This window comes from Fusarium solani, assembly GCF_023522795.1.
Source record: "Fusarium solani strain SB1 chromosome Unknown bctg00000010, whole genome shotgun sequence".
Classification (NCBI taxonomy): domain Eukaryota; kingdom Fungi; phylum Ascomycota; class Sordariomycetes; order Hypocreales; family Nectriaceae; genus Fusarium; species Fusarium solani.
The window spans coordinates 2094539-2109756 of NW_027072147.1; the positions used below are offsets into that span (position 1 = coordinate 2094539).

Sequence of the window (15218 nt, forward strand, 5' to 3'; positions counted from 1 at the left end):
GCCCCCATTTACTCATACTCCCAGTCAATTACAGCGTGGGGGCTCGGCTTAGCTACTACTGTACCCCCATTACGTGTGTCTGTGTGCCGAGCCTCGGCTTCCACCACAGTCCACAGACTGCCCACAGCTTTCTGCATCGCTGGCTTTGCTTGGCCAGGCAATAATAATGTCGGACCCCAGGGCCAGGGCTCCCTTTTGCCAGTCAGAGGCCCTATTCTCGAGCTATCCCTTTCTGGCCCTTGACGACCTATCTGGTCTCCCTGAGCAGGATGTCCAGTTCCTCGAGCTCAACGGGTGCTTCCACCTGCCCCTGCGTCCCATTCAGGAAGAGTTTGTCCACCAGTACTTTTTGTATATCCATCCCTGCTATCCCTTGATGGACGAGGGAGAGTTCTGGTCCATGTACCTGGATCGAGACCGTCGTCGTGGCAGGGAAAAGACAATGTCGCTCCTCCTGCTCCAGGCCATGCTGTTTGCAAGTTCTGCCGTAAGATCGTCCTGCACTCACTATCCTCTCCACTCACTGACATCCCGCAGTTTGTATCGCCTGCTGTTCTCAAGAATGCTGGATACTCGGGAGTAAAGGTTGCTCGAGGCATCTTTTACCGACGGGCCAAGGTGGGTGGTCTTCAACCTGCCGTATTCATCACTTCTAACAATGCATCAAGCTTCTCTTCGATTTTGGTGTAGAGAGCGACCCCTTCACAAAAGCCCAGGCGGCCTTGCTCTTGACATTTCAGTTCTCAGCCGCTGAGCCGCACGCTGGGAGCCTGTGGCTGAGCACGGGGATACAGAATGCAATCGTCGCTCAGACGCACACCTTTCAAGCCCCCGGATCGAGCACCGCCCTCAAGAGGCGCAACAAGAGGCTCTGGTGGTCTCTCTACTGGAGGGATAGGGTGCTGACCTTGGGGCTACGGAAACCCCTGCAGATAACCCCTTCCAGCTTCAACGTCCAGCTCGACCTCCTCACCCAAGATGATATGATAGATGAGGCTCACCACTCCTTTGTCTATGATCCCAAGACCAAGCGGCACCTAACAGATATCCTGGCATTCCAATGCCGTCTTGGTATTCTCCTAACCGAAGTGCTTGCCCTTACCTACGGTCCGAGCTCTTTCGATCCCACTTACTCCCTCGACCACTTTGAGGCTACGCTTTCACGAATGAGGACTGCAAGAGCTCGGCTGGCCCGGTGGAAGGAGGATGCCGAGGCTGCTTTTTACGTCTTTCTCGGTGATGGCCACACTCATCGGTCCCTGACCCTATTTTCAAGCTTGATTTACATCTATGCCTAGTAAGTCAGCCATGAAGTTCGCGCTACTAGTCTGACTCTAAACAGTGCCGCTCAAATCGCACTGGGAAACCACGAGGCTTTGATTATCGAACGGATGCAAAAAGGCGTGACACTCCTCGATGATTCGGCCCTGAGGAGTATCGGGGAGGAACTAAGCCATGCGACGACCGAGACGACGAGGCTGGTCAGGCTCATTGTCAAACAGGGCTTGACACAGCATCTCCCCATATCTGTGTATGTGAATCCATACTTTCAGCCATCCACAAGTTTCCTAACTTTGCCTATAGCATCGCATATATTGCTTTCCCTCTCATGCTCAGCTCATTGGACGACAAGATATCATCAGACGACGCACAGACTGAATCTGACCGGTCCCTTACGAAGTATCACGCACAAGCAATGCACCTATGCAGCAAGCGATTTGAAGGAGCAGAGGACATAAGCAGAATGATTTCTCAGATTCTGCACTCAGCGCCAATACAACTACCAATCCGGGTTGTCCAGCCTAGACCGAGCAATCAAGCAAAGGGGCCAAATGGAAATAACCCAGGACTTGGAAGCTCTGGCTCTAAAAAGATGGGGAGACGCTGGGATGAGATTTTTGTCACGCGTCTCTATATGCGTCTCCGTCTATCTCTTGATTATGCCCTCGTCACCGGCAAGCCACCCACCGAGGCAGATCTTCCGGCTTACATCCTTCAGGGGGCAACCAAACGTTTGACCCTCGGACCTGTTCATAGCCTGTCCTCGGCCATGCTAGGCGCATCACCGGGTTCTTCAGCGGGGTCTGTTGACAGCAACCCCAGAGTTGTCGAATTGGACGACAAGTCACGGGATGGTGAGGCAGACACAGATATGGCTGGTGCTCAGCAGGATTCTCCGATGCCAGATGCTCAAACCGCCGTCCAAGCTGGGGAGAGGGCGAGAATACTTCGAAATTCATGGGAATATGATCCAATCTGGGCGGCAAACCTATTTGACGAAATGAATGATGTACTCTGGAGTTGATGCGGACTAGTGGATGAGAATTGCAATCCGAATGCACTGCCCCCTTTGTATGTGATACCATCTGTGTTGACCTATTGTTATAGACTATTATACCACTCCCTAGCTGACAAAAAATCAAACTAGGCAGAAATATGCCATTGCGCCTACTTGCATTCCCTAAACTCCGGCACGTCAACGATGCCGGGCCACTAGTCAGCTAATGTTGAGCTCCCCAACAAGCGCAACCACTGAAGCGAATCCAGCATCAGCAGTCGGCTTGATGGAGAGGACACCACTGCTCGAATCCCACTCGGCAAAGTGAGCAGCTCCTTCGGTCGCCTGCTCCGGGCTCCCATCCGGCGTGGCCGGGATACCTAGCACTCGCACGATGCCGCCCGCCTCCTTGGCCTGGTCGTACTTTTCATCGATCTGCCTCGCCAGCGTGGCGTCCAGGACGCTGACCTTGAAGCCGAGATTGCGCACGACTATTAGGTAGTCTGGGAAGGCGAGGTTGCGTGACTCTTGCGAGGCGTTGCTCTTGAGCTGGTATCGCCGTCCAGGGCTGGGGACGTTCCTGCGAGGTGTAAGAGAATTTTCAAGGAGCTCGAGTTGGACGAGACTCACCATTGGCCAGCACGGATAGCAACAGTTTGGATCTCGTCGTATGAGAATTGAACGTCGAGGCCAATCTCTGCATCTACACCCTCATGAGAAACACCAACTTCCTCAGAGCTCCCCTCGGCAGTTGAAAACGAGATCCAAGGGCCATAAGAGAAGCCGTCTGTGGCTGCATGTCCAAAGTCGGACTCGTTGACGGCCTGCCCGTCCGAGACGTCGATGCGCGTCGAGGAATCTCCGTCACCGACGCCGTTGAGCCAGTGCTCGATCTGGTACGTGTACTCGTACGAGTTGAACTCGGGGACGTATGTGATGGCGTGCGGTGTGCGATCTTTGTTAAGAAGACCTCGAACTATTTCGGGGGAAGCGTGGCAGGCCGGCATGGTAATGCTGCATCGTCGTGAGCATGGTATAGACGTGCAAGAGGTGGAAAGCTTACCCCGGAACTGAGTTACCCCCGACTAAAGCCTGGACAATCTGGTTAAAGTCCTTGGCCAACATACCAGCCACAGGCCCGCCGATCTGGCCTAGAGCAGCTTGATAGGCGGCGGCGGCGGCCTCGACCATCTGCTTAGCAGCAGCATATGCAGGGGCGTTGGATGGCCACCACTGGGAAAAGTCCATTTCGCCCGTCATGCCGTAACCTTCCTGCTGTTCGAAATCGTCTAGAGCTCGGTCGCGCTCGGTGAGAGCCTTGTCGAGGGCGGCGGTAAAGTCTTTGCCCGCCATTTCTATCCGGGCTTGCATGGCTGGGTTATCATCGCCCTATGGTCCGTGAGAAGGGCACTATGCTTGTACTAATTGATCAACCTACGACTTTGACTGATAAAAGATACCTAGGTGTACTGCATAAGCTTCATCCATACACAGCTGCCGCCAGAGAGTGCCACTTACTCAAGCAGACACTGGACATATGTCTTGTGGTGCGAAGGGTCAAAGAACAGATCATTAGTCTGCAAGAGATTGTTAATAATGGCATTGATGCCATAGTTGGTGTACGAAGGGTCGATCGTCTGCGATGCGACCGGCGCCTTCTGGGCCTGCTTGGTGAAGAACAAGGCTGGCTTGTGTCCAGGGAGGCCACCAACGGCGTTCTTCACCACCTTGCAGTAAGCCAGCCAGAGCTGCTTGTCAACGTCGCTGACAGACATGATGATAAACGAATAGCGAAGCGAGGGTGTATAAAAGGGTCAAATTGGTGGCAGATCTTGACGAGACAGCTCCGCCGGCGATACTTGTATATATATACCTCCCTACTCTCCGAGTCCTGTTGCCCCCCAACCGCCTTTCAATCGCTGACTCGGTTGCCAATTCTAGAGGCCCCCCGCTCAGGAGGGGATTGAGTTTCGGGAGTCATTGTGATAGCGCCAAACTCTGAGACAGGCTGAGCCCAGCTATGCCGTTCTCGACGCGTTTGCCCAGCCTGTGGCTGAGAGCTGCATCGCGCCCGAGCGCTCGGAAGAGGACAAAGCTGCCGGGCGCGAACGACGAGGTTGCGGCCGTTGATGGTCTTTGGAGTCCCTTGCCGAGTTTCATCTGTGATTCATCATTCCCCTATCCGTTGCCGAGAGGTTTCGGAAGAGGCACTCATAGCCTGATATTTGCATTAGCACCCACAAGCTATTGAGAGACGATCAAGAGGAGGTCAAAGAGCCAACCTACAAGAGCCCTTGTCAAATTCCCGCAAAGGTACACCTGGCGCAGACCCTAGCAAACCATTGGTCCAAGCTGAAGCATCGCTCACACTTTGACAATGGAGGCTGAGCCTACGTCAACCTTTTCAGCTAAGCCGGTACCACCATTCCACACCGGGAGTGCTCCCCGCAGCCGAGCCTGTAATGTTTGACAGCCTGGTCCGCGTCGCTTTATAGCTAGCGGTCCGTGAGCGGCTGAAGCTGGACGTCACATGCAGGAACACGGAACCTTGGGAATGGTCTATGGGGGCTGGATGATGATTATGGCGCTACGCTTTGAGGGAACAATAGCAATGTCGATATCGAAGACGTCTGGATGATTATAGTCTACCCAAAGCAGAAAGGAGAGTTTCTCTGGTCTTGGCAAGAGTTTTCTGCTCATAAATAGTAGCTTGGCGCATACTCTTCATCTCTCCTTTTCCTGAACTCTATACTGCAAAGGCATATCAATAGCATTTATCCCAGATAGCAGCACCTCCCAAGGCTTCCAACGATAACGCCAGTTCGGCAGTTCCAGACTCCCATATCCCTACCCGTGGAACAACCTGAGCGCCACCCACCTGATTAATCATCAGATAAAAAATCCCAAGGATCTGGGATTCCTCTAACCGAAGTGAAAACTACCCGGAAATGGTTTGAGCCGCAAGCCTAGCGTGGCGATAAGATTTCTCGGGACGAATCGAAGAACTGTGACCCACCACATTCGCAATGCCCCCCTCGGGTCAGGCTTATCGCGGTTTAGCTTCTTCTAGAGCTGCGGAGGAAGATGTGTTGAGTTCTCCGAGGAAGAAGTCAAGTTGTGTCGCCGAGTTTTGGCGTCTCGTTCGGCTCTTCTGCCGCTGGTTCGAAAGAAAATGCTACAGAGAGTTGATTTGAGTTAATGACGTGTCGCCGTTGGCTACCAAACCCCGCATTATAGGTTCAAACGAATTGATCGGTTTGATTTTTCTAAGCCTCGGCCAGATGGTCGGGTCATCTGTAGTTGGTGATTCTCTGGTACGGATCAACATGCCGTCATTGCTACCTCCATCAAGATATCATCGAACGTTCCAAGTGTGATATTCAACGGGGTGGATTCAAAATACATCCGACAGGTATCATGCTTGATAGGCTTTGATAAGTTTAGGGGGTGGCTTCAGTAGACCAAAGTTGCAGGAGAGCCAACATTCACTATTAGTTAAATTAACCCTCAGGAATTCTAGAAGAACAAAATTCATAATCACGAGAAATATCTTAGGAAAGCTATTTAAACAGTGTCAAGGTTAATCTATGTTGCTTTACTTCTTTATTCGGCTCGTGGGGGGCGTCAGCGTGGGGCATTAGCAGCAACACACACACACACACACACACAAAGATTATCTCATCTCTTCACAAACCTTGAACAGACATGCGTTTTTCTATAGATATAACAGGAGACTTCTTTCCCGGAGATCCGGCCCGTTCTCGTGAAACAGCAGAGGGTCTACTAGTTTCACTAGCGGTCAACGCCACAACCTTCTTATTCTGTCCCGACAACTCGCAGCCAGTTTTAATGGCTGGGAAAGTATAGAATTAGCTCTAAACAAGAGCTTGCCACGTGGAAAATCATGGCCTCGTTGCAACACCATTGTGGCCTTCATGATGGCTATTTCGCCGCTACGGAAAGCATCAAACAACCACAGCGTAATTGGTTTAGTGGTAAAATTCTCCGTTGCCATTCGAGCAGCGTCGGGGAGCCCTGGGTTCGATTCCCAGATTACGCATTGCATATCGCCTCTGGGCGAGTCATTTTTGTCCCATTGGGAGTCTTTTGCGGTTGAATGATCACTCTACTCGCGGCCCTTAAGACAACATCTATGAAAAGTGCGAGGCGATGTGAAGACCTTGCTTTTTGATGATTTGAACGAATAGGCTGTTCATAGCAGGCTTTTTGCTATGTTCAACTTGCCCGCTCTGACAACTAGGTACCAACACCAGGCAGTATTCGACAGAGTATTATGACAACCTGATTCGTACGTTTGCAGTAATTCTACCTCAGAGAATATCTTATTCAGGATTCTCCTGCCTAATGCAGATAGATCATTTCATGCCACTAGGTCATGCGATATGCCTTCTCGCAGATGTCTTCCTACACCAAATATCTCCTTGCCACCCAATCTCTCCGGAGACCGCTTCTAGAGTCTCAAAGCGCCGTACATTATCTCATTTTGAAAGTCACATTCAACTCCTACCACTTCATCGTACTGCCATTAGATCCAGTCGTGTAGTTAGCTACTGTGAACTCCATCTATCAATTACAGAGCCGCGATCTTCCATATTGGGTTCTGAAATCCAAAATTGCCTTGAAAACAGATGGTACTAGGATGTGTTCATGAGGTTCCGTTGTAGGTATCCAACAAAGGGCGGCTCTCGGCGCACCACCTGGAGCAAATGGGCTGTTCCCATCAAAATGAACATTGCAGATTTGACTTTTCAGTAATAGCGCATCGAGATTCTCTAGGAGACGATCGAAGGAGACTGCACATTGAGGCTGAGAAGCCACAGTTCCAGAAGCTACAGGATGACGTTCCAGTATCTCATTGTGCTCATCTAGCTCTGTTTCTAGCCCAACTCTACTCTATTGATAACGCCTCAATTCCAATTCCTCTACCTCCCATTTCCTTACCTCTATTAAAACGCTCAACTTTTCAAATACCAGTCTTGCCATCCGTCACCTCACTCTTGAAGACGCCGTGTTGCGAACTACCGAACAGCCACACGGTAATCATTCTCTCGCCACCCCGTCAGAGGCATTGTCCTACGCGGCGCTCTTATTGCGTTTCTCCTCGTATGCCCTGCGCCCCTCCTCCTTCAGCTTAGCGTCATCTGGTCTCGCAAGATCGACCTGAGGCATGAGTACAGAGGCCAGAACAAAGGCAAGGGCAGCCACAGAAGCCCCGATGAGAAAGATGACCCTAAACCCCTTTCTGTACGCGGGAATAAGGACAGAGCGGATCCTCTCGGCCTCGCTCGACGAGACGGTGTCCAGGAATGTTTGAGGGTTACCTATCAGGGTCTTGGACTCTTTGCTGTCAAGGTCCAATACGGATAGAGAATTGGCGAGAATATTATTTCTGTGATGCCATATTAGCCAAGATCAACATCAGACCGAGGATCTACCTACAAGACTGTCCCGCAGACTGCGAGGCCAAGTGTAGCCCCCAAGTTTCTCACGAAACTATCAGACATGGTTAGCGCAGCTGACAAAAAGTGCGTAGTTCCACGTCGTCACTCACTTTCTAAATGATGTCACAACGGCCATGTCGCGCCTCTCGACGCCGGCCTGTGTGGCGATAAGAGCACTGTGGTCTTGGTAAGCCTCGGAAACCTGTCGTGGTGAGATGGACTTACGGTTGAAGAGTGTTTCCAACCCCCACTCCAATGAGGATAGAATATCCAATCTGCTTACCAACTCCCGTGTTCTCATCAAGAGTCGACATCAAGCCAAGCCCAACAGCCCAGCACAACCAGCCAAAAAGAATGCACTCACGGTAGCGGCCTACCCAGTGCACCACCAGGCCAGAAAGAGTGCTGCTTACGGTTTGCAGGAGAGTAATTGGCAGCAACATGGCACCTGCTTTGGTGGCTGAGTAGCCGTAGACAAGCTGGTAGAACGAGGGCACGTAGTAGACCTGCATGACAAAGTTCCAGCCGTTGATGGCCATGGTCAGGCAGGCTCCGTTGACGATCTTGGATTTGAAGATGTGCACTAGTCTGAACGTTAGAGAAGCAGTCTCAAAAACAACCCTCGGAACACGCACAGGGGATCAAGGGATATCGAGGGCCTTTCCATTGCCACAGGATAAAGGCCACTGAGACTGCTGTGCCAACCACTAATGTGGTTATGACCTGAGCTGAGTTCCAGGAATATTCATTACCTCCCCAGGTTAGGCCTAGAATGACAACAGTCATTCCGGCCAGGGCGAGGAAGATTCCCAGGAAGTCAACAGCTTTGAGCTTCCTGTTATACATCAGCAAAACTCACTCGATCTTCAGGGGTGATGTCCACGAACAATTTCCAGTCTCCCTCCACCTTCTTCAGGGGCATAGAAAACAAGACGCAACAAGTAGTGAATATCGTCAGCGGCAGCTGCATGCGAAAGATCCAACGCCACGAATCTTCAGACTTTGAAGAGAGCGCGCCACCAATGACGGGACCAACACCGTTGGCAATGGCCACAACAGCACCCTAGACACAACCATCAGCTTTAATCCAAAAAGACATCATGTTTTCGCTTACCAGGATGCCCTGGTATTTCCCCCTCTCCCGCAGAGGCACGACGTCGCTGACGATTAGCTGGGCGACTGTCATCAGACCGCCTCCTCCGATACCGGTGAAGGCGCGGAATATGGTGAGCTGAAGCACAGACTGGGCAAGGGATGAGGCCAGGGAGCCAACAAAGAAGATTGCCAGGCCTGTCAGGAGGATAATCTTGCGGGACCAAATGTCGGACAGTCTTCCATACATCAGTTGTCCGACAGTCGATGTGCTATGGCGGCTGTTAGGTTTGTGTGTGATGGGCAAGTCAAGATACTCACATGAAATAACCGCTTGCTATCCATGAGACTTCGGCTGTTGAGCCCAATGCGTTTCCAATGATGTACAAGCTGGTCGCCAGCATGGTCTGGTCCATGAGAGCCAACAGGTCGACGCTTGCACACGCCAGAAATATCTAGACAAGTCAATTCGAGTTCAAATCGATAGAATCAAGATATCTCACCGTTATGATGGCCCTTTTGGGTACATAGTTGGTCTGTTCGTTGAACTGGTGAGTCTTTCCGTCATCGGACCCTCCGTCGACGACAATCGTCCTGGTAGAGCCCAGGCTATGGCTCATGACAGCCGTTTGATTCGGTTCACGTTCTGCCATTGTACCTGAAGTCGTGGTGAGAGACGTCTTGGAGTTGATTGAGGCGTTGGAGCAGCTGCAAGACCTTTATTCGAGAGGTGGAAGCAAGGGACGCACGGAGGTACCTTGATGCCAAACCAAGACACCCTCGGCTCAAACTTGATGCATCTCCTATTTCGCAAGCTTGCTTAGATGATCGACATGATGACGAGAACCCGTTTGGCTGAGGGACAGAACCCGTTTGGTCGAGGGCACAACACACCGCTTCAACTACCGGGCAACTACCGTGCGCTCCCGTCTTATAGCGATGTCATGGCAGGGCCCTTGTATGGACCAGGGAGTTGCATTCCCGTCAGGCATTCGCTACCTTGAAATTGGCCAACTAGCGACGTCGCAGATCCCCGAGGATCGGAGGAGGCTAGGGTGTAATTGTGGAAGTCTAATTGCGCCGTCAAGACATAGTTCAAGCTATTTGAGCCCATTTGAGAGAATACGCAATCAACATGCTCATTGACATGATATTTGATCTTTTGATTTTCAGTCTCGTCTCAGCTTCTCTCACAACTTCAAGCTCACGATGCGAGACTGCAAATTATGCCAAGAAAACCAGCCACTCAGCATTTTTTGCCCACTTGTCCATCAAGGTCCCGTCTAGAACCATTAAACCGGATCCAACATTGCGTCAAACTCCACCTGGATCCCCTTAACTATCAGGGTCGGACAGGGGCAGGGGTAGCTCGAAGCCATGTTGCACGAGAGCCCATGCATTGCAAATCATTATGCACATTCGAGGAATATTCCCGTCATCCCACGACTTGTGTCTCGTCTATTTCTTATGCTTATGATGCGTGGGCTTTTTATCCCGGCTGCGCCCACCTTGATGGGCAACCAGCCATCGTGTCACCACCCGCTTGTGCTTCCCCAAGACGTCGTCAACTGAAGCAATCATGACCATTTGGGCTCCTTCTCCGAACAAGGTTACTTCCAAATAGAGCCGAGAGCTTAACTAGTGAAACCCCCAAGTCTAAAGAGAAGAAATAGAGCCGCCGATCTTGCCAGTCTCTCTTAAACAAAGGAACCGTAACCCCCATTCTTCCTCTGCCCGGTCTGACCAACGCATCCACCTCCGTTACCCGTTGAACGACGATGATCTTAGCGCCGAAAATGTCGGGTGGTGGGCCGTTCATGTTCTGATTGGCATACAAGAGGCTCGTTCCAAGGGAAGTGTGTTGTTCATTGCCAGACATCCCACGCTTTGTATGCAGACACCGAGCGATTTTCACTGCAACCTGAGAGATTCTGTGTGAAAAAGAGGAGCGTCGTACTACTCTATAGTGCTGAGGTTTTTCATATATATAGCGGTGCTTGTCTCTCTCTTCTTTCTCTGTTCTGGACATTATCCGAGGTCTTAGTCTCAAGCCATAGACAACAACAGCTTTTCACCATGGCGGGCCCAAATCCTCTCAACGTGTACAAAGGACCCGACTCCGTCAAGCAGTATTTCGACCCGGAATCGTCACCCCCACTCCCTCTCGTCGAGATCCCCGACTGCCTGAACCCCTTCCGTGAAGATGGAGTCCGCATCTACGCCAAGATGATGACGATGCATCCCGCAAACAATGTGAAAGCCATGCCAGGTACCGTTTCCAGCTCCTCTGTTTTTTTCTTTGCCAACACTGCTAGCTCTCAACCTCTTGCAAAAGTGCGTGGTGCCTGGACGGACAAAAACGGTGGTTGAATATAGCTCTGGCTCAACTGTGCTGTCCATGTCATTGATATCCCGCGCAATTCACGACATCGATGACGTGAGGGCGTTTCTGAGCAACAAGACAAGCGCAGCAAAGCTACGACTCATGCAGTTTTTCGGTATTGACATGTGAGTTTCTATCCTGTCACATCTTTGACAACACTGGTGAATGTCGACTTGCTCACATCTCATAGAACGCTCTTTGGTGGTCCGTCTCAGCCAGAGCCCGTTGATGAGCGCGGTGGTATCAGAGCAGCACAGAGATTGGCTCATGAGTCAGACTCTGTCATCAACCCCAACCAGTACGAGAACGACTTGGTGAGTTGAAAAGGTTTTACATTGTGGGCAATACTAACTCGGAGCCAGAACTGGAATGCTCACATCAGGTGGACTGGACCTCAGATTTTCAAGCAACTCCCAGAAATCAACGTGATCTGCGCTGGAATGGGCACGTCAGGTAGGTTCGATATTGAGATGCCCTTGGTAATTACTAACAAGACTAGGAACTATGACAGGGCTGGGCACTTATTTCAAAGAGGCCAAGCCTTCTGTCTATCGATTAGGGTAAGCACATATACCTATTAAGAATACAAGTTAAGCTCACTGTTTCATAGAGTATGCACTGCGCCAGGTGACAGAGTCCCCGGCCCACGATCATTCGCCCTCATGGCACCTGTCGAGTTCCCCTGGAAACAGGCCATCGACCACATCGAAGAAGTTGATTCTCACAACTCCTTTTCCCTGTCACTCGACCTCTGCCGACAGGGCATTGTGTCCGGTCCTTCGTCTGGATTCAACCTCAGAGGCCTTTATCAGTTCCTCGAGAAACGAAAGGCTGAGGGCACACTTTCCGAGCTGGCTGGACCAGATGGCACCGTTCACTGCGTGTTCTTGTGCTGCGACTTGCCGTATCAATACATCAACGAGTACTTTGACAAGCTTGGCGACAGCTACTTTCCAACCATCAAGAATGAGGTGTGTATCAAGGTCCATCAGATTGAGTTTAGCTAACTCGAGGCAGGATCTCCTCAAGGTTGACCTCTACCGATACGATGAAAAGTGGGAAAGGCCAGCTTCAGAGGCCCTCGATGCTTTCTTCGACATTGATAGAGGTGCCTTACTTGACATGGTTCTCTCCGATCCCAAGAGCGGATCAATGGGTGCCTTTGAACTTCAGAACATGTTACGTTCTCGGCAAGATGCAGTGGTCATCGACCTCCGACAACCAGACGACTTTGGAGCCTTCCATCTCCCAGGCTCCGTCAACATGCCCTTCACCCAGCAGTCTACACCAAGTCCGTTCTCAGACGCAAAGATCCTCGAATCTCTGTGGCAGAGACTCGAAGCCACATTCAAGGCCCCAAGCCAAGAGCTCAAGACTCTCCTTCAGGACAAGCGTATACTGCTTACATGCTACGACGGAGACAGCGCTCGTGTCGCGACCAGCGTTCTTCGAGCTAAGAGTTATGAGGCTGACAGCATAAGAGGGGGTTTCACAGCGTTGAGCAAGATGCGGCAGAGCTCGAGTCAGGTTACTCTGGATGGAAGTCGTGAGACCTCGCCGTGGATGGAGCTGAGCCAAGAGACTTATGGGATTCAGTCTGCTCCAGTTACACTTTGAGGAGGCCGAGGATATTTGAGAGGGACTGGTATTAGCAAGAGCTAGAATGGTAGACGGGAATGATAGGAATACCCTGGAAAGAATATTTGGGTGGTTGGACTACGACAATGGACATGGTAGATGACAAGAATGAGATAGATATGCTTTTTCTTCTTTTGCATGAGGTATAGCACACATTTCGAACCAACCATGTCATAGTCCTTTCACTGTGTTGCACTTGCTCTCAGATCGACTTGTCAATAGATGACCTGCCCCAGAGGAAGATATAGTATCCAGATGTGCCATTTGTTATTCGCGTGCAAGTTGAGATTAGGTCCATTGTATGAGAGTAAGCTGACTTGGCCAACATCAATTGAATGAGCACCGGAATTTATTTAGCAGTACAAGCTAGTAATGGCATGTAAGGCCACAAGACATAGGATTGCATTACGTGTGAGTAGGAAGACCTGTCCACATTGCAATACCTGCAATCTTTGTCATTGTGGGCGATGACGTCTTTTCACGGCGTCACCAAATCAATAGCAGCTTAATCACAGCATCTGTTAGACCACCCAGGGACTATAGACGATTCAGTAAGAAATTAATGGTAGGTTAGGTAACTGGGTATCCTCATTCCATTCATATCTGATTATGGTTCTATCTCATCAACCATAACCCAATTTCCAGAAAACTATAACAAAATTCAACAGAATGGACCTGTCGAGGTTGAAGGGTATATACCATCAACAGGCTCCAAATACAAGCCTCTCCGTCTAGACGTGCGCCGTTGATAACCCAACACACCTAACTATGACGGACACTAGGGCAAGAAAAGTATAAGATACAAAGAAGAAGTAATTAAAGGGTATAAATATTTCATCGAGACGACGATGAATCCGACTTCATCACCTCGACCGTCATTGTCGTCGTCTTGGTGATACCTGGAGGGTACCGCTGGCCATGGCCAAGTCGATCCACGCTCTCATCGCTCGACCTGGCATCAACGTCTGTCAAGATTGTTGTCTTGTTTGTGATGCCAGCCGGCGTGGCTATCCGGTCGCGGAGCTCATACTCCATGACACCGGTATTGATGGCCTTTTGACTGCTCGTCTCATCATCACCTCTTCGACCGCTCGACAGGGTATGCCAGTTGTTACCGCTACGGAGCGTACCACGAGCGTAGTTGGTGGCTCCAGTAGTCGGCGTCTTTCTCGAGCTCTTGCCGTAGGTGCTGCCGAGGAAGCGTCTAAAGATGGGTCGCAGACAGGGAAGACTACCAGCAATGATGCCGACGTTGAGTTCCAGGCTTGTCCAGATGGTAATGTTTCGAGAGTCCCAGAGCCAGTCACCTAACTTGCCGTAGTTTGTAATGTAGCCCAGCTTCACAAACGCGGCAGCGCAGGCAAAGACACCGAGGCCCAGGATGCCGATGAGGGTAACTCGTGTGCGGAAGTGAACGTTGAGTTTCCAAAGCATGGGCGTGGGGATGACGATGGCGAAGAGAAGGTCGGTGATGATGTTGAGCGCAGAGTTTGTGTATGAAAGGCCTTGGAGCGTCGACTGGGACCAGCAGGTCGCCTTTACGCTCGTGTCCCAGAGGATGCGGATATCCGTGCATTGGAACATGAGGGTCTGTTATTGTTAGCAATACACTCCAAGACGGAATGGAGTGTTGGGCGTACAAAGAAACATCCAATGGTGTAAAAGGCCATGAAGCCCATGATGGACACGATCAAGTAACGGTAGAACTTAGTCGAGGCGATGCGCATCAGGGCACAGCCAACAGACAACTTGACGACGCAAATGGCTATGAGAAAGATGGGCTGGCTGATAAAGTTGAGCTTCATGCCGATCATGTAGACATCCGGATCAACATCGCCTTTGTGTCTTCCAGCACCATGGCTCAGCTGTCCAAAGATGACGCCCTGACCTGCCCAAGCCAAGGCGAGAGATAATACCATGAACCAATCCTACAACACGCAAAGTCAGTCACCATCTGCAGGAAGAAAAGTAAAAAGTAAATCCAGATGGGGGGAATGCGGGTGGAGGGGCTGCAGACTCACATCCCAGCCTGTATTCCGAATGACCAACAGTCTCACGTATAAACGAGCCAAGACGGTGATTGTAGATAATGTGATGATGAAGACGGTCGCCGCGAGAATGTCTTTTACTCCATTCTCCTTTGGATTCGAGGGAACTGGCGGTAGATCCATTGTGAAGACATGTAAAGAAACGTTGGCACGACAAGAGCCGCCGCGCGACGAGGGGAGAGGGGGAGGGTGATGAGGAAAAAAGAACACACGCGCAGGAAGGAGGAGAACCACGTGGAGTTTCCAGCAAGACGGGTTTGACAGGGGGAATAGAGGAGACGGGCCTTGACCCTTTGTCTTACCCTGCCAGATGCGAC

The 15218-nt window shown here is 50.9% G+C and overlaps 5 protein-coding genes across 5 annotated transcripts; 2 read left to right on the forward strand and 3 right to left on the reverse strand.

The window, feature by feature from the left end:
* Nucleotides 1–166: 166 nt before the first annotated feature.
* MRS44_014725 (uncharacterized protein) lies at nucleotides 167–2305 on the forward strand (the record flags this gene model as incomplete). Its single annotated transcript, XM_046277213.2, has 5 exons — nucleotides 167–487; nucleotides 538–618; nucleotides 669–1297; nucleotides 1343–1531; nucleotides 1585–2305. 5 exons carry the CDS (start codon nucleotides 167–169, stop codon nucleotides 2303–2305), a joined length of 1941 nt encoding a protein of 646 aa, XP_046127813.2.
* A 192-nt stretch (nucleotides 2306–2497) lies between these two features.
* On the reverse strand, nucleotides 2498–4053 carry MRS44_014726 (uncharacterized protein; the record flags this gene model as incomplete). The annotated part of the gene is made up of 5 exons (XM_046274142.2): nucleotides 2498–2858; nucleotides 2909–3292; nucleotides 3342–3667; nucleotides 3717–3738; nucleotides 3797–4053. The coding sequence occupies 5 exons, from the start codon at nucleotides 4051–4053 to the stop codon at nucleotides 2498–2500; spliced, it is 1350 nt and encodes a 449-aa protein (XP_046127814.2).
* Nucleotides 4054–7372: 3319 nt separating this feature from the next.
* MRS44_014727 (uncharacterized protein) lies at nucleotides 7373–9485 on the reverse strand (the record flags this gene model as incomplete). Its single annotated transcript, XM_046272257.2, has 9 exons — nucleotides 7373–7688; nucleotides 7739–7792; nucleotides 7851–7916; nucleotides 7966–8323; nucleotides 8376–8575; nucleotides 8628–8803; nucleotides 8855–9104; nucleotides 9154–9287; nucleotides 9336–9485. The coding sequence occupies 9 exons, from the start codon at nucleotides 9483–9485 to the stop codon at nucleotides 7373–7375; spliced, it is 1704 nt and encodes a 567-aa protein (XP_046127815.2).
* A 1423-nt stretch (nucleotides 9486–10908) lies between these two features.
* On the forward strand, nucleotides 10909–12832 carry MRS44_014728 (uncharacterized protein; the record flags this gene model as incomplete). Its single annotated transcript, XM_065618527.1, has 7 exons — nucleotides 10909–11166; nucleotides 11324–11340; nucleotides 11406–11529; nucleotides 11578–11668; nucleotides 11727–11775; nucleotides 11826–12186; nucleotides 12233–12832. 7 exons carry the CDS (start codon nucleotides 10909–10911, stop codon nucleotides 12830–12832), a joined length of 1500 nt encoding a protein of 499 aa, XP_065474599.1.
* An 855-nt stretch (nucleotides 12833–13687) lies between these two features.
* Nucleotides 13688–15024, reverse strand: MRS44_014729 (uncharacterized protein; the record flags this gene model as incomplete). The annotated part of the gene is made up of 3 exons (XM_046272986.2): nucleotides 13688–14443; nucleotides 14494–14781; nucleotides 14875–15024. The coding sequence occupies 3 exons, from the start codon at nucleotides 15022–15024 to the stop codon at nucleotides 13688–13690; spliced, it is 1194 nt and encodes a 397-aa protein (XP_046127817.2).
* Nucleotides 15025–15218: the final 194 nt, after the last annotated feature.